Source organism: Salmo salar, chromosome ssa28, assembly GCF_905237065.1.
Source record: "Salmo salar chromosome ssa28, Ssal_v3.1, whole genome shotgun sequence".
Classification (NCBI taxonomy): domain Eukaryota; kingdom Metazoa; phylum Chordata; class Actinopteri; order Salmoniformes; family Salmonidae; genus Salmo; species Salmo salar.
Genome location: NC_059469.1, coordinates 20,308,328 through 20,327,469, shown reverse-complemented (window position 1 = coordinate 20,327,469; position 19,142 = coordinate 20,308,328). Strand labels below are relative to the sequence as shown.

The 19,142-nt window shown below is 39.3% G+C and overlaps 1 protein-coding gene across 2 annotated transcripts in view; it reads right to left on the bottom strand.

Annotated features, from left to right (window-relative positions):
* Positions 1-833: 833 nt before the first annotated feature.
* rgs17 (regulator of G protein signaling 17) overlaps positions 834-19,142 on the bottom strand; it is a 42,515-nt gene continuing 24,206 nt past the window's right edge. For both annotated transcript variants that reach the window (XM_014179913.2, XM_014179914.2), the window contains exons 4-6: positions 8,158-8,229; positions 5,502-5,733; positions 834-5,178 (exon numbers count right to left, since the gene is read on the bottom strand). In XM_014179913.2, the coding sequence (XP_014035388.1) occupies positions 4,990-5,178; positions 5,502-5,733; positions 8,158-8,229 (493 nt within the window). In that variant the 3' untranslated portion in view covers positions 834-4,989. The remainder of the gene's footprint in view (positions 5,179-5,501; positions 5,734-8,157; positions 8,230-19,142) is intronic.

The following is a 19,142-nucleotide window of genomic DNA, read 5'->3' as shown; positions in this document are numbered from 1 at the left end:
TCTTTTCATTAGCCAGTATGAGATATGGCTTTTTCTTTACAACTCTGCCTAGAAGGCCAACATCCCGGAGTTGCCTCTTCGCTGTTGACGTTGAGACTGGTGTTTTGCGGGTACTATTTAATGACGCTGCCAGTTGAGGACTTGTGAGGCGTCTGTTTCTCAAACTAGACACTCTAATGTACTTGTCCTCATGCTCAGTTGTGCACCGGGGCCTCCCACTACTCTTTCTATTCTGGTTAGAGACAGTTTGCGCTGTTCTGTGAAGGGAGTAGTACCCATCGTTGTTCGAGATCTTCAGTTTCTTGGCAAATTCTCGCATGGAATAGCCTTCATTTCTCAGAACAAGAATAGACGAGTTTCGGGAGAAAGTTCTTTGTTTCTGGCCAATTTGAGCCTGTAATCGGACCCACAAATGCTGACGCTCCAGATACTCAACTAGCCTAAAGAAGACCAGTTTTATTGCTTCTTTAATCAGAACAACAGTTTTCAGCTGTGGTAACATAATTGCAAAAGGGTTTTCAAATGATCAACTTGGATTAGCTAACACAACATGCCATTGGGACACAGGAGTGATGGTTGCTGATAATGGGCCTCTGTACTCCTATGTAGATATTCCATAAAAATATTTTTAAAAATCAGCCGTTTCCAGCTACAATAGTCATTTACAATGTCTACACTGTATTTCTGATCAATTTGATGTTATTTTAATGGACAAAAAAAATAGCTTTTCTTTCAAAATCAAGAACATTTCTAAGTGACCCCAAACTTTTGAACGGTAGTATATATATATATATTATTTTCTCTGTAATACTACGAGCCACCTAGCAATTTTATGAAGTTAGGTTTCCAATCTGGGCTAGCTAAAGCTATCTCCCAACCTCATAACTAGCTACCAAGAAGCCATTTCAGTCTATCAATCAAGTTATAGTAGCTAGCTTGTCTATCTATCTTAGCTGGCATGCCTGCTGGCAAAGTTGGTAGACTTTAGAAAAGCAAGCAATAACTAAATGTACTGATTAAGATTCTCATTCCTTTCAATCTTTTACCCAGATTTTAGCAGAGAAGCATATTTATTTTATTTTAAAAAGAGCCACCAGTCAGGAAGACACAGACAGCTCAAGGGGTATGATTAGATATACAGAAAAATACTTATGGGTCTAGTGATCATTATACCCCACTTGGACATAATAATGTAGTACCACATTAAATCTTAAAAGGGAACATTGACATCACATTTCAGTTGTCTTATTAGCGAACGTACTTATTGAAAATGTTAATTCAGCCAGTCAGTAGTAATATTAGTTATTAGCTCAATGTATTTTTATTCATGAGTTATTGTGTTATTAATGTGTTGTGTGCAGTCGAAGAAAAACTGCACCCTTATATCTACAGAATTTTACCACGACATCCTGGCTCTTGTACAGCTATTTCAGTCTTATTACATTCTGGTGGTCTGACAAAAAAAGGCCAAGTACCGAAGTAGCCTACAGGTTTGGAGGATTGGGAAAGCAACCAAGAGGTAGATGTTTCTGTTCTTGTGGATTTAACATCTTTGTTTAAGTGACTAAAATAGCCCTTCAACCTTTGTGAATGTGACTACGAAGCACCCTTGGAAACAACAAGAAACGAGACTGTCCCTTGATTGTACAGTAGAAATGTTTTGAAATTCGAAATGGTAGGATTGCAAATGACAATATGGGTTACGTACAGCAATAATGACATAGAATAGCTCCTTGGATAAAGAGATGCTCATTGGCCTGAAAGAAAACACTGTGAATGGATAATAAAGCCTCTCTGGATGAGGGCGTCTCGGACTAGTCGATCAGTCATCAGGTGTATTTTGCAGTGAACTGTCATCTCATAACACAGCCACAGGTCGGACAACACACATTTATTTGTATTTATCAAGTGTTGTTTTTTTTTTCATCATGAAGGCATATACTATTTTCTCTGTATATTACTTGTTATATATTTATATAGAAACAAAACTAACGATACACTTTTGCTGAATAAGATATGAATATCAGCAAAGGGCAATGTAAACCATGTTCCATCAAACTTAACCTATCCTTTCCCATATTTCAACAGTAACATATTTGCATAGGCAAAATGAGATTAGCCCTTTAAACAGTGTATTTCCTGAATTATTTATATATCTAAAAATCTTTTTCCAGTTGAACACAATTAAACAAACAAAAAAGTTAACTAGGCTAATCGTCCTTTAACGCTTAATACATATATTTTCTGTGCACATTTTGTTTACAGTGTTAGGCTTCAAGTAGATCTAAAAACAAAGTGTACATTGACAACTAGATGTGAAATAAATTAACCAATATGAGAGGTAGTGAAATCCCTAATGAAAGTTAAAGGAGAACACAGTAGATAAGGCCAATGCTTCTCTAATCACATCAATTCTGACACTCTAGATAAAAATCTTATTCTGCCAACAAACCTCTGCCACCTTTCAAAGCCATTCATTCTGAATTGAAAGTCAACATTTGACCATGACACTATGCCTGTGATACCACCTCATGTCATTAATTGCTAAATCCTTGTTGAAATGTCAGTAAAATGAACAACCATTTCTTTCCACGGAGTGAAAATAATCAATTACTCCGAGACACCAGAGGACACGTCGTACAAACCTGCAATACTACTCTTCACCCAGTGTAAAATGCTAATTGTGAATCATTCACAACCATTTTCCTACCTACATTTTTTTTGCTATTGGCTTCTCTTGCGTTTCCAGGATGATTGCTAACCGCATGAATGTAAACTTGGTTTGATTGAACCATCATTTCCCTGTCTGGTTGATTCAGAAGTTACAGCTGAAATAATATCTAAAATGAGCAAGTCATTTATTTTTTTATTATTTCAATGCGAGTTGTCATTAATAGAGCTACATAAAAAGGTATCCTCTACCTAACCACTGTGGTGCATGCATACTGTATCACTCTTCCTTAAAAAAAGAGTATGCAAACACTATTGCGAATGAAACTATCTATAAAGGTGGCTGAATGTGAACGAAATATAGGGAACGTTAGAATATTGTTGGATGCTCAAAACGGCTGATATCATTAGGCTATGCTATATGTTCATTTTTGTGAATGAATACAAACGGAAAGACTCTACATCTGATCCAATTGCACTTCAATAACCTACAGTATGTGGGCTTTATTAAAACCCTTAATAACTGGCCTTGGCACATGAACTTCAGGTAGTATGTTCAAACAGAAGAGTGGCACTGCTTCAATGACACTTGAATATCATTACCCACCAGTGGTGATAATACACACAACTCTCCCTCTCACAATATACTTTACTCATGCACTGACCTCTACACATCAACAGGTGACAAAGGCCTGCAATCATTTCTCCATGTTTAAATGTCACACTTGCAACAACAACAAAAAATCATTGAACATATATTTTAGGCCTATATGTTCATGGGACGTTAACTCTTTAAAATGTTTCGATACGTATGTATCTGGATGGCAGGTACACACATTAATGCGTGCTGGCAATTTTAGGAAAGAAAATACCGACCCGTCTCCAAAATCTCTATTCACCTCCCCTGTCCAACTCTGTAAAGCAGAGACTGTTAAAGGCATGGGGCTCACCGACTGTTAAAGGCATGGGGCTCACCGACTGTTAAAGGCATGGGGCTCACCGGTACCCAAGCACCTTACTGGAGCCTCACTAACCAGTCTTAAAGACAGACGCACATCTGGTGAATAGGACTGCAAACCTCCAAACAACCTATATATAAATACGTCTGACTCCACCTGGCCTCTTCTGCCCTCGACTGGGCTGTTCCTTAGCTGGTACTGACCCCCTTCAGTCTAGGACTAGCTACAGCTTTAAAATCAGAGGCCATATAGGCCTACTTCATTATTCCATGTGTCAGCAATGCATACCACTCTTAGACCTCATGGTGATGCATTAGACATACCACTACCTTATAATTGACCTTCCAAACCAAGGCATCGTGATTACTACTATTTATATTATAGGCAGTAGAAAAACTAAAAAGTAAATGGTTCTCTTTCATTCTCGAGAGCTGTAAAGTGTTCATGATTTATTGTATGAAACGACTGAATTGAATGTTTGATTTCTTTTTTCTCCAACAAGGATTCCAACCTCTGACATAACCTGTGCTTCTCTCAGGGTGAGATGGTGTGGGAAGGATAGAAAGGACTCTGTGTTTACTAAACTGTGGTTGTTGCCATAACAAGCAGCTCTTGTGCTGCCTTTTTCACATAAAGGCATTGTGATTTCCCGTGGAAAGTAATGTTCATAAGACATTTAGCTGCCCAACCACAATTCTAGCCCTTCTCCCAGTTTTAGAGTTGTAAAGAAGGCAAGTGCTTGGATATTAACACTGCTGTAAAACTTTCAACCTTCTCAAAATCAACGACTGCAAGCTAATTGGCAAATATCAATATTCCCTTCACATAACACATCAAGAGCTTGACAGGGTATATCCCTAGAACAGAAGAAATTACATTTCATATTCAAGAACCTTTGCAGTCCACTGCTAAAATACCAAGCTACTGTAGAGCGAATTCCATTACCTTGTTACATGCAAAGTCTGATTTTCCTGCTCACCACCGTCAAGCTCTACAGCCATCGTAAAAAATACATTGTTTTTGGACTGTAAAAATGGCTGAGGCATGGGACAGAATTTGAGAGAGAAAAATACAGAGCAAGATAGAGAGAGAAAGAGGGAGCGAAAGGAGGAGAACTCTCAAAAGTACAGTACAGGAACAATGGGTCTGTCCTTCCTTTTGTTTCTCTTTGTCATAGTAGCCCGAGGAGCTCTTATCTGCAGTTAAACCAGGAACTAAACCTCAGGGCTGCCTGCGAGCAGACACTTGAAATTGCTTAAACTATTCATTATTTTCTTGTTTCTTTTTCAAAAAAGGAAAATATCAAACCCAGTTTTGGCACCTTATTGTCTTCTTGTTTTTTGGGGGGGTGGGGGTTACTTTAGGTGTCTAGGCAGGAGCTTCTCTTGCTGTCCAGAAGGTTCCTGTAAACGGAGGAGTTGAGGAAACGGGGGTAGGAGTCTCTGTGCATCAGAGTGTAGATCTGCAGCTGGGCCTCCTCGTACATCACGTTGCTGGGCTCCGTCAGGCTCAGGTTGATGCCTTCCCTCACCCGCGAATCCAGGCTCACCTGAAGGCAGAGGAGGGGGAGAGAACAGTGACATTACTATCACACAGAGCCACAGCGGAAATGGAGGGAGGTCATGTTATCAATGGAGATAAGGTCACCTCCCACCTCCTCCTCTTCAACCACTTTGAGATTGGGGTTTCAATATGTCTTGGAATCAGACCTGGGTCAAATACATGTATTCCAAACATAGTCAAATACTTCAGCTGTATGTGCTTTAATTTTCCAAAATGGAACCAATGGAATAGTCCTGAAAGCAAAGTAAATATCAGCCAAGTGATACTAGGTGCCAGTCAAACTCCTGCTTCCAACGTGATGCCTCCTACCTCTTTCGGCGATAGAATGGAGACGTAGTCCTCGTAGATGATCCTGGCTTTCTCATCGATCGCAGTCAGGTCCGTCTCTTTCTTCAGCTCCTCACAGGCCAGCCAGAACAACAGGTTCTCTTCACTGTACTCAGAGCGCAGAAATTCTCGGAAAATCTCCCTGCCTTCTGAGGAGCGCATCACCAGCTCGAAGCTACGGGCCCAGGCAACCACCTCGTCTAGAGTGGGTTGCCTAAACACAGGATACCAGGAACCCAGTGTTAGCAGTCTGGACTCTCACAATACGCACAAGACAAACAGATTCATTATTTTTTCTCCAGAGATGCAATAACATCGTTTCCACAGGCTGTTTCAATTAGCAATAGAAATAGTAGCGGTCATATGTCATACACACATCCTTGAAAAACGTAGGTACTGGGCTAATGATAAACATTAGACGCTGGGGCGCTAACTAGCCTAATAATTATTTTGATAACCAACAACCTTGTTCAGTCATGCTACCATATTAGCTAGGTGGTAACAACCTGGTAACAACCTGGTAACTTGACAGGCACACATTTGGTTGAAGATGGCACAAGAAGAAAGGGAAAAGAGTCCGCAGGTAATTCATGTGCTTGTCAGAACACTACTGTTATTCCCCATACTTATTTTATCATTTAACTTCTTCACAATTTTGCCAGTGTAATTACTTATTTGAAATCTGATTTACCTACTTGTGTCTTTGAAAATAAATTAAATGAGGCTATGCATTTTTGTAGGCATTCATATAGCTACTAGGTCAAGGACAGTGTTGATTATATGTCATAAAAACGAGAATAGGCTATATTGAAATACCCCATACCTCAAACATCCTGTTTTGTCATTTTAGAGAGATGTCATTTCAGTATTGTGCACAAGCTACTATAGGCAGATATGGTAGGGGGACTCAACAACAAAGATCTTACCCAATTACTGTTATATGATGACACATTTCTGCAAGTAGTCAGCCTCAACCACCTGAAGATTTATAGCCAGGTAGAGTGATTTGGAGAAAGTCATTGTTTTAGCATGAACATTTTCAAACAGCTAGCACTTGGGAAACATAGACCAGGGGTGTGGCCCTTATGGGAAAACTATTTTATTCAAGCCTTATTTTAAAAGCGATAGTTGACCCACATTATAATGTAGACCGCTTACCTCGAAGCAGTCTAAGCAGACATGAAGAGACTGCAATCCATACCTTGGTGAGCCACTGTAACCAACCAACCATTCCATTTGGCTGACTTGTGCATATACTAGTGGAACACTTTGGTATGATCCTAATCACCACATTCAATGACAACACTTTGAACCAGAGCATCTCCCTAAGAGCCTTTTTGACCTAAAGGCTCGCACACATCGCACCGAATGTGGATCTAGCGTTCATCTGCCGATCGTTCAGCGCGCTGTGTTTAGGGACCACCCACTGTAAACGTCTGACTGCCAACATTTTTCACTTGATTCTACATGTAAAATCGGTTGTCACTCGGTTCGCAAATTACGGTCACAGGTGCTAAGTAATCTCGGCCAGCAAACGCTATTGGTGTGTCTGAGGCCTAAGAGTCATGGCTACAGGGACCGATTGAAATTAAAAGGTGGTAATTAGGAGCATTCAGTGTGCGGGCCTTCCTGCTATTTTCATGTCTCAATCGACAAAACCTGCTAAGCATGTCACATGCTAAAGTGTTACCATTATTACAATTAGGTCTAGGTGATAAGGAGAAAAATCCCTCTCACTTATTACAACAACATGAAGAATGAGTGTTCCAAGGTAGAGCCTCAGGTTGAACCTGGTGTCATGGCCACAGCCATGTGAGAACAGTATTGTGAGCCACAGCCATGTGAGAACAATTGTTTGGGCAGCCAAACAGGCTACATCGTGTAAATGCAGCTGAATGCTGAAATCTGACAATTTTACATATCACGCAAATAATAAGCACACAATATACCGTAGAGCTGAGCCCTATACTCTATAATGGACCTGCTCCTTTGGGGTGGATGAAAATGATGTCCTTGTGTGTCCTCAGTTAAGAGACATTTCAGTCAAATAACTGAAATTGTGAGAGGTGGAGAGAAAATAAAACTCATGCTCTAATTGGCTAATACAGCAAATGAGTGAGCAACACACAGGAATAGATATTGACACAGCAGCAATGTAAAGAGAGAAAATGAATGGGCCAAAGCAGTAAAACGAAACAGGCAGAATAATTAGACTGCAAAATTTCTGGCATGCATTCTGGCTAATTTCTTGCATGCAATAATTACATTTTCTGGCATCCTTTCTTGAGGTAGACAGTCCTAATGTATAATGTCTATGTACTGTATAATGCCTTCAAAGACAGGGATGAACAGATGTGACCAAAGGTCATCAGCTTATCTGACAACATGAAAACAAAAATAACACCTCACTGTTGTACTTCCCTTTCTTGCACTTGTCTTTTCTTACTTAGACTGATTTTGCTAATAGCTGCTTTGTTGAGGAACGTTTTACTATGACTGTCATATGTGGTTGTCTTATCTACTGTAAGTTGCTCTGGATAAGAGCATCTGCTAAATTACCAAAATGTGACATGATATCAAAACGGTTTGGTATTTTCTCAGAGACAACCTATGGAAAAAGGCATAGCTGGCAACTCACTGCTCCTCCGTGGCTTCAATACTATCCATTTTAGTGCATGCCCGTTCGGAGCGCTCCATGCGGTCCTCATTCCTGGAAAAGGAGAAGCAGAGGGAGATCAAACATTACTATTGTTTTCAAACATATTCCATATTCAAACATACTTATTCATATGGCAGTCTCAAGGTTGGATGTTCATGTAGTCTCTCTGTTGAACTACTGCCTGAGAACAGGTATGTATTCTTCTGAAAACCAGTGAAAACTAGTCATTAAAATTAAACCTGTGAGTGGAGTGAGACTCTCTGCTATTTACAGTACACAAAACCTTTACAACATCGCTATACCGGAAATGTACATGTTCAACACATGTTGGATACACAATAACAAATTATATTGTGACACAAATTGAATTGTAACACATTAACAATACATTCCAGCTGTCTGTCCTTTCACAAACACCTGAAAAGCTAGTTTGAGGTGCATGTTCTGTTCCTAAATACATTACAAATGTATTGGAAAGAGGTTATCAAGAAATTTCAACTGCCATGCAAACGGAATGTGTTAATTCTGTGTAAAATTTCAAGTAGGGATGTATTGGAGAAACGGCACGTTTATATGCCACTGTGTAAATACTGCTATGCAGATTTGACTGAATTGCGCTTGGATGTAGCCTAGTATAGGCCTATTGGTTCAGCCTGTGTCATACGATCATTACTTTCACACTAAACACCTACATACACAATCATGTCCAAATCATCTCAAATTGATTGTGAAGCTCAACAAAGTCCAATATAGATGATTTGAACGTGATGTGCAAAAATGCTAATATCGGTCCCATGACTTGAATGGGATTTGTGCCGCAAATGCTAAAACGTTAGCATGTGGAAACAGTGCCACGGAAACTAAACCAAAGCATGGGTTGCTGTCATACCTTGTCCTAGAGCTGGGACGATAAACCAAAAACTAGACACCGACACTGCCTTCCTCTTATCGAAGCATTTTGCTTGTCAGTCATTTTAGGTGATTTTGCTACACAAATCCTGTAGATTTTTCTAAAACAATTCTTTGGTCAACAGTAATATAAGCATTATGTTGATTCCTGCTATGAAAGTATTTGCCTGTCCCTGTTTCGCTGTCAGCTGCTTACTCTTACTCCCTTTCCCCACTGTGCGCACATAGGAGAGAGAGCTGCATTCTGAGAAGCACAAGCATATGACCGTTGCTCAAAATGCTATTGGGGAAAAATACAGTTTTCAAAGCAACTACTGTTGTTCTAGTTAGAGAGGAGAGTCACAGCTTTCTGGGAGTATATATAATGTATTTCTTACCTCTTAATATTGAGTTCATGGCACCAATTTACAACCAGAGTAATCTGTGTAGTATGGTTTTGATGCACCTGAGGAGTTGAGCCGGAGCGCGCCATTTGCGGTGAATAGGCCTACATCCAGTAGCCTAGGCCTAGCACGGGATTCTTTTTTAGGACATTAGCCTAGATTTACTGAGTGATTAATCAAATCAGCCCACATTGCTTTATAGCAACAATATCAGAGTTAGCAATCTAGCTAAGTGATTAATCAATCAGCCCACATGGCTTAATAGCAACAATATCAGAGTTAGCAATCTAGCTAAGTGTTTTGAGATCCCACTTCCTAATAACAATAATATAGCCTTAAGGCCAATTTGCACAAAGATGTCAGAAAATTCTCTGAGGATCAAAAAATAAATCTGATCATTCTGGATCCCATCAAAATATCAATAATGCATTTCCTGGATATGTTAGATGAAACAGTTTACTTTCTGAATCATAGGCGACCATTTTAATTGTCTAACTTGGCACTAGAAAAATGTGTCTAGAGCCCTGCAGCCAATGTAAAGTAACTGTTCAAAAAAACTAAATATGTAGCGTTCTATTTGTTTTATCAAGCAAAAAAAAGTTACATTTATCGCACTATTACTTTTTGTTCATAACGCCCAGCTCAAGCACCTCCCCCCCAAAATGTTTTATCATAATTTGTTATCGTTATATGGATTTTTGTCCATATTGCCCAGCTCTACTTTGTCCAAAGACTGCTTACAGGGTAATGAAACCAATATGTAATTTTGTAATTTGAGTGAACTATGGGGTGTCCATTATATAGAAAAAATGAATAGGTTTAGGCTGTAAGGCCCACGCATCCGAGAGAGAGAGAGAGAGAGAGAGAGAGAGAGAGAGAGAGAGCGAAACAATATTTTCTGACTGGACTGCTTTGGTGGAATTCTCCACTCTGTCTAGCCTACATTCCTCTCTTGCGTTCTGTATATATATATTGAAATAGGCTAAAGCAAAAAGGAATAGGCAAATCACTCTCAATGTAATTTGTGTGTTCTTTACTGCACAGCGCCAGTTAAGTTCAAATAGGCTAAACCACCATTTGTCACATCACAATGTCATCACCATCGATAATGGTTGTCAATCATCAGACAGTCAATACTAATGTAGCCTAAAAATCTAAACATTTCAGTGTTTAGCCTCATTTAGCCATCACAGCACTCAGTTGGTTTCATACCAACTCAGATTTAGCTTTCCCCTGTACAGTGCATTCAGAAAGTATTCAGACCCCTTCCCTTTGTCTATGTAAGGTCCCACAGTTGATAGTGCATGTCAGAGAAAAAAACCAAGTCATGAGGTCGAAGGAATTGTCCGTAGAGCTCAGAGACTGGATTGTGTCATGGCACAGATCTGGGGAAGAAAACCAAAAAATGTCTGCAGCATTGAAGGTCCCCAAGAACAGTGTCCTCCATCATTCTTAAATGGAAGAAGTTTGGAACCACCAAGACTCTTCCTAGAGCTGGCCACCCGGGCAAACTGAGCAATCGGTGGAGAAGTGCCTTGGTCAGGGATGTGACTAAGAACCCAATGGTCAATATGACAGAGCTCCACAGTTCCTCTGTAGACATGGGAGAACCTTCCAGAAATACAACCATCTCTGCAGCACTCAAACAATCAGGCCTTTATGGTAGAGTGGCCAGATGGAAGCCACTCCTCAGTAAAGGGTACATGACAGCCCGCTTGGAGTTTCCCCAAAAGGCACCTAAAGGACTCTCAAACCATGAGAAACAAGATTCTCTGGTCTGAAGAAACCAAGATTGAACTCTTTGGCCTGAATGCCAAGCATCACATCTGGAGGAAACCTGGCACCATCCCAACGGTCAAGCATGAGGTGGCAGCATCATGCTGTGGGGATGTTTTTCAGCCGCAGGGACTGGCAGACTAGTCAGGATCAAGGGAAAGATGAACGGAGCAAAGTACAGAGAGATCCTTGATGAACACCTGCTCTAGAGCACTCAGGACCTAAGCACACAGCCAAGACAACGCAGGAGTGGCTTCGGGGGAAGTCTTCAAATGTCTTTGAGCCAGAGCCCGGACTTGAACCCGATCGAACATCTTTGGAGAGACCTGAAAATAGCTGTGCAGCGACGCTCCCCATCCAACCTGACAGAGCTTGAGAGGATCTGCAGAGAAGAATGGGAGAAACTCCCCAAATACAGGTGTGCCAAGCTTGTAACTTTCATTTGGATGATGATGGTCACATGATGATCGGTGCATGGCTGCCAATGAAAACATTTTATCCATATCTCATATAATCTACCCTGTCCACTTCATCAGCGAACTGTTGTCAATAGAGCATGAGGCAAAACCAAATTGGGCAAGTATGCTATTTATGGCAACAGTTGTTGTGAGAAAACCATCCGTAGAGTTGAAATTGCAATGGAAACACAAACTTGTTTTATTATTCAGTACTTGAAAACTAAAACAAATGTGCTTGTATGTGCACTACGTCATCACGCACAGCATTTTATCTGCTAAAAAGTAAAGCAAAAATAAATGAATAACACCTCTAATGGGAAAATTCACATATTTTCTCTATGCAGACTAGAAAATATGACCGACCGGCTTGATTCTGTCTTATGTAGCAAAATTTGAAATTGTAATTTTTTACATTGGATAAAAGTAGAGACTCAGAGCTAGAAAATGGTACATCATACACTATAGTTGAGGAACAATGGGAAAGTAATTCTGCTTCGAAAGTTGATAAACTCGTAACCTCACTTTTGAGAAAATGGCCTTAGAATGTTTTGGTACACATACTGCAGAGCTCTTCTTTGTCTACACCCATTCAGCATCATTCACACCCTCATAAGCTTTGGCACCACCCATCTCTTTAAGGTTGATCTGAGCGTTCTGTCCTAACAGCAGCAGCCAAGCACCCAAGCTAACTCGCTAACGTTGGCTAGCTACATCCAAACACAAATGAGAGAACAGCTCACTCTGACAATTTTACTCGCCCTAACAGACCTGGACAGTCTGTTATGCAGAGCTTTGGCGACTGCAACTGTGATGCTGGCAACAATTTACGCTTTTTTTGCCAACGTTTACTGACGGGTGTTAACCTCTTGGGGCTAGGTGGGACGCTAGCGTGCCACCCGTGGTGCACTCCATCAACAGCAGGTGCATTTCAAGAGCGGCAAATTTGAATCCAAATAAATGTCAAAATTCAAATTTTTCAAAAATACAACTATTTTACACCATTTGAAAGATAAACATCTCCTTAATCTAACCACGTTTTACGATTTCAAAAAGGTTTTACGGCGAAAGCATAAATTTAGAGTATGTTAGGACAGTACATTTACAAGAGTTGTGTGTAATGTTTTGTCAAGTCAAAGACAGGGTCACCAAAACCATAAAACCAGCTAAAATGATGCACTAACCTTTTACAATCTCCATCAGATGACACTCCTAGGACATTATGTTAGACAATGCATGCATTTTTAGTTCTATCAAGTTCATATTTATATCCAAAAACAGCGTTTTACTATGGCATTGATGTTGAGGAAATCGTTTCCCTCCAATAACCGGCAGTCAAGTCAGCGTGACAAATTAAATAATTAAAATTAGAAAACATTGGTAAAATATTATATTGTCATTTAAAGAATTATAGATTTACATCTCTTGAACGCAATCAACTTGCCAGATTTAAAAATAACCTTACTGGGAAATCACACTTTGCAATAATCTGAGCACTGCGCCCAGAAAAATACGCGTTGCGATACAGACTAAAATCGAAAATACTATGTAAATAATCCATTACCTTTGATTCTCTTCATCAGATGTCACTTCCAGGTATCACAGGTCCATAACGAATGTAGTTTTGTTCAAAAAAGCTCATCATTTATGTCCAAAAATCTCCGTCTCGTTAGCACATGATGTAAGCCAGCCGGACTTCTCGTCATGAACGAGGGGAAAAAATATATTTCCGTTCGTTCAAACATGTCAAACGTTGTATAGCATAAATCATTAGGGCCTTTTTTAACCAGAACATGAATAATATTCAAGGTGGACGAATGCATACTCTTTTATAACGTATTGGAACGAGGGTACCCAACATGAACTCGCGCGCCAGGTGTCTAATGGGACATCATCGTTCCATGGCTCTTGTTCGGTCAGATCTCCCTCCAGAAGACTCAAAACACTTTGTAAAGGCTGGTGACATCTAGTGGAAGCAATAGGAAGTGCCAAAATATTCCTAAACCCCTGTGTTTTTCAATGGGATAGGTTTAAAGTCAATACAACACATCAGGTATCCACTTCCTGTCAGAAAATGTCTCAGGGTTTTGCCTGCCAAATGAGTTCTGTTATACTCACAGACACCATTCAAACAGTTTTGGAAACTTTAGAGTGTTTTCTATCCATATATAATAAGTATATGCATATTCTAGTTACTGGGTAGGATTAGTAACCAGATTAAATCGGGTACATTTTTTTTATCCAGACGTGCAAATGCTGCCCCCTAGACCCAACAGGTTAAGCGTTCGTAAATTCGTAAATTATTCTGCGCTCTGGCAAACTCAGAAGAGAGGAGGTGCTCTGAAATCGGAGTAGATAGCCAGATCAAATTTACCAGCTACATCTATCAACAGTTGTCGCAGTGACATCATTAACATTCTATTGAAAAGCTTACTTGCATAGTGGAGTCTTTTGTTAAGAAATGTAGCTAACTAGCTAAACAATGAACCATAATCCCAACTCATGACGTTACTACCCTGCATGAATTTGCAGGTAGCTAACGAACCAGATTCAACGTTAGCTAGCTAACACTAGGCTATAACTAGCAAAGCAAATGGCTCGGAGATACGAAGAATATTACTACACAGAGCATAAACGTAACGTTAGCTAGCGAGCCAGCCATGAAAATAAAATGACTGACTAAATTAGAAACGTGTAATATCTGAAAATGTAGCTAGCTAGACTATTTTACCCGTATACATGGATGGATGCTTCTCCCTCTCTGTCACACAGATGCCATGGTTGCCCTTAGTTTGAAGATGTAATCCAGAGACAAGGGTTTCCTCCATCTCGTTAGCTATCCTACTCTAATTCCACTGATTTCAAATCTCAGTCCTCCAGAAAGAGGACATCAGCACTTATGCAGTTCTACTACGCAATATATTTTTTAAAAAGGTTTGGTCCCATAAATCCAAAAAGGATTATTTGGGACCAAACCAACATTTGTTATTGAAGTAGAAGTCCTGGGAGTGCATTCTGACGAAGACAGCAAAGGTAATAACATTTTTCTTATAGTAAATCGGACTTCGGTGAGTGCTAAACTTGCTGGGTGTCTAAATAGCTAGCCCTGTGATGCCGGGCTATCTACTGAGAATATTGCAAAATGTGCTTTCACCGAAAAGCTATTTTAAAATCGGACATATCGAGTGCATAGAGGAGTTCTGTATCTATAATTCTTAAAATAATTGTTATGCTTTTTGTGAACGTTTATCGTGAGTAATTTAGTAAATTCACCGGCAGTGTTCGGTGGGAATGCTAGTCACATGCTAATGTAAAAAGCTGGTTTTTGATAGAAATATGAACTTGATTGAACAAAACATGCATGTATTGTATAACATAATGTCCTAGGGTTGTCATCTGATGAAGATCATCAAAGGTTAGTGCTACATTTAGCTGTGGTTTGGGTTTATGTGACATTATATGCTAGCTTGAAAAATGGGTGTCTGATTATTTCTGGCTGGGTACTCTGCTGACATAATCTAATGTTTTGCTTTTGTTGTAAAGCCTTTTTGAAATCGGACAGTGTGGTTAGATTAACGAGAGTCTTGTCTTTAAAATGGTGTAAAATAGTCATATGTTTGAAAAATTTAAGTTTTTGCATTTTTGAGGTATTTTAATAACACGCCACGGGATTACACTGGCTGTTGAGTAGGTGGGACGCTTGCCCATAGAGGTTAAGGCACATGAACGTTGACACGTTCCAGAAGGTATTTCTGCCCCTCAAAAAACATTTTGATTTAAAAATGGAAATCTGTCACCAATTGGATGGAAAACCTAGCTACAGACACAGAGCACCGCCACAAGTAGATTGGATTGACTTGTGCATCTCTGACAGCAGATTCCTAGTGCCATGCTAGTAAGTGCTGCTATAATGTGCTTCTGCCTAGGGGCACAGCAGCGTCTCTCAAAGAGCTTGAGATAATAAGTTCCTCTTCTTTATCTCAAAGCTCCATTTGTCTTTGGGTTATAAAAGCACTTGAGGGAGTGTTCTTAAGCCATGGGGCTACCGTATCCAATCAAACCTAATAAAATTAGGCTATATGTAGTATCTTTGTTTACAAACTTCCGCCTGTGTACTTTGTGGACCTATGTTATTCTGAAAGCAGGAAGCATCTACCTGTGACGGAGTTTACCACAGGAATCCCGCTCCCCCTTTATTTATTTTTGCTAATGCACAAAAAAGTATCCCAATTGAATTGAGCCCTTCATGCAGCTAGGTTCCAGAATGAGCGCTAAGCATTCAGAAAACCCCTCCTAATCTTCATCTGTACCCATACATGGCATGTCTCTTCCTACATATATTATATGTCATATACTGGGAGTCGCACAGTGGTGAATATTAGCTTCCTCTTAGTATCTTCATCAAAGTATCCTTTGTGCTGACATAATTGAGCTGGCTAGCCACAGGCTCTACACCTCCTGAGATGGCTCTAAATATAAAACATGTTCTTCACAGCTATTTTGCATGTGATGTGAAGATGGAAATAGGCTGGCTGTTTATAGAGAAGATAAGGTCACCATATAATTGGGAAGGGTTGTGGAGGCCGCATTTTAGAAACGGGTCTTACAATTATGCTTTCTTCAATGTTTTCATTATTTCAAGCCATTGTTTTGTAGGCCTATATTGTGGGTTCACTGTCCAAGACAGACTTGGCTGTGATGGCGTCCTGAAGCTTGCTTTGTTCAGCCTTGGTCTTAAACTTACAGTAGGTTCAAAGTTAGGCCCATTTCATATTAAGCGGTGGTAAAACTATTTACTTACATGGTAGTTTTAGAGACAGATACCATGTACAGTGCCTTCAGAAAGTATTCACAGCCCTAGACTTCTACCAAATTTTGTTGTGTTACAAAGTGGGATTAAAATGGATAAACAAAATTGTCAACAATTTACACAAAATACTAATGTCAAAGTGGAACAAAAATTCAAACATTGGTAAAAAGAAATAAAAAAAAACACAAATTTATCTTGATTAGATGCGTATTCAACCCCCTGAATCAAAACATTTAAAAATCACCTTTGGCAGCGATTATGGCTGTGAGTCTTTCTGGGTAAGTCTCCAAGAGCTTTCCACACCTCGATTGTGCAACATTTGCCCATTATTCTTTTACAAATTCTAAAAGCTATGTCAAATTGGTTGTTGATTATTGCCATAGATTTTCAAGTAGATTTAAGTCAAAACAGTAACTCGGCCACTCAGGAACATTCACTGTCTCCTTGGTAACCAACTCCAGTGTAGATTTGGCCTTGTGTTTTAAGTTATTGTCCTGCTGAAAGGTGAATTAATCTCCCAGTTTCTGGTGGAATGTAGACTGAACCAGGTTTTCCTATAGGATTTTGTCTGTGCTTAGCTCCATTCGTAATTAAAACATTTTTTTTGTTAATGATTACATAACATGATGCAGCCACCACTATTCTTGAAAAGATGGAGAGTGGTACTCAGCAATGTTTTGTATTGTATTTGCCCCAAACATAACACTTTGTATTCAGGACAAAAAGTGAATTGCTTTGACACATTTTTTTGCAGTATTACTTTAGTGCCTTGTTGCAAAAAGGAAAAGTGTTTTGGAATATTTTTTATTCTGTACAGGCTTCCTTTTTTCCACTCTGTCAATTAGGTTAGTATTGTGGAGTAATATGATAGAAAAATTACAAGATGAAGTTATAATACTGTTTATAATAAAGTTATAATACTGTGGAATCTACCAATTCCACAACAACTACCTTGTACACACAAGTGTAAAGGAATGAATACGAATATGTACATAAAAATATATAAATGAGTGATGGCCGAACGGCGTAGGCAAGATGTAATAGATGGTATGGAGTACAGTATATACATATGTGATGAGTATTGTAGGGTATGAAAACATATAAACGGCATTGTTTAATGTGGCTAGTGATACATCACATCAGGAAGGCATAGAGTACAGTATATACATATGAGATGAGTAATGTAGGTTATGAAAACATTATATGAAGTGGCATTGTTTAAAGTGGCTAGTGATACATCTAATACATCAAGATGGCAAGATGCAGTAGATGGTATAGTGTACAGTATATACATATGAGATGAATAATGTAGATTATGTAAACATTATCTAATATTAGGTACAAGGGAGGAGATGTCTCTGGTGTGGACGGCTGATGGGAGGAACCTTGTCTTAGGTGCCAAACCCTGATTTCTATACAATTGGAACAGTCTTCACAGCAAATGCTATCTGACTGGGGGTTACTCCTTTCTCACATACAAATCCTACCAAAAGGCCTCCTGTGAGGTGCCCTTCTTTGCGAGGCATTGGAAAACCTCCCTGGTCTTTGTGGTTGAATCTGTGTCGGAAATTCATTGCTTGCCTGAGGGACCTTACAGATAATTGTATGTGTGGGGTATAGAGATGAGTAAGTCATTACAAAAATCATGTTAAACACTATTATTGCACACAGAGTGAGTCCATGTAACTTATTATGTGACTTGTTAAGCACATGTTCGCCACCTGAAGTTATTTACACCTGCCAACCCCTTGCCACAAAGGGATTGAATTCTTATTGACTCAAGACATTTTAGCTTTTAATTCTTTGTTAATTCTACAATTATTTTAAATATAATTTCACTTTGACATTATGGAGAATTGTGTGTAGGCCAGTGACCAAAAAAAAGCAATTTAATACATGTTAAATTCAGGCTGTAAAACAACAAATTGTGGAAAAAGTGAAGGGGTGTGAATATTACAGTGGTTCCTCTAAAAGTTGCGTCATACTGCAGCACACCTTGTGGGCTGCCAAGAATTCTATGGCACATTATTTAATTGTCAGCCATTCTTACCATTAATGCTAGTTAGTGTTAGTTTGACCACCAGAGGGCATCTTTGAGAAGCATTTGATAGCCTTCAATTGTGGCTGTACTAGAAAATGTTTAACCTTTTTTATAAGAACATAGTATATGGGATTGATTTTAAGAAATGTTGCTTAATTAATTTTATGAATAATATGGTGTTTCTATTCCAAGAAAAACTACAAACTAAACCCTCAGGGTTTCCGTTAGGATGAAACGAAAAATATGGCGCTGTACAACGTGACGGTCGGGAGTAGGCTACAGTACTAAGAGCATAACATTTCCACGCCCTAATTGTAGTCTAACCAATACCCAAACGGAGATTCAGTGAAAATAAAAATCTCATTGATTTATCAAGACCAGTCCCCATGCTTGTCTCAGAGCAACGCAAAACGGTGCTGAAATAGTTTACCACAGCGGGTAGACTATTGCTTCAAATCCTATTGCTTCTATCTTCAATACGCTTTTTAAATAAATAAGACCTACACCACTTTTAACAGCACATTACTCAACACTAGTGAGACTCATGTCGCCTACGGTAGGCCAACAGTATATCGAAAAATATTTTTTTG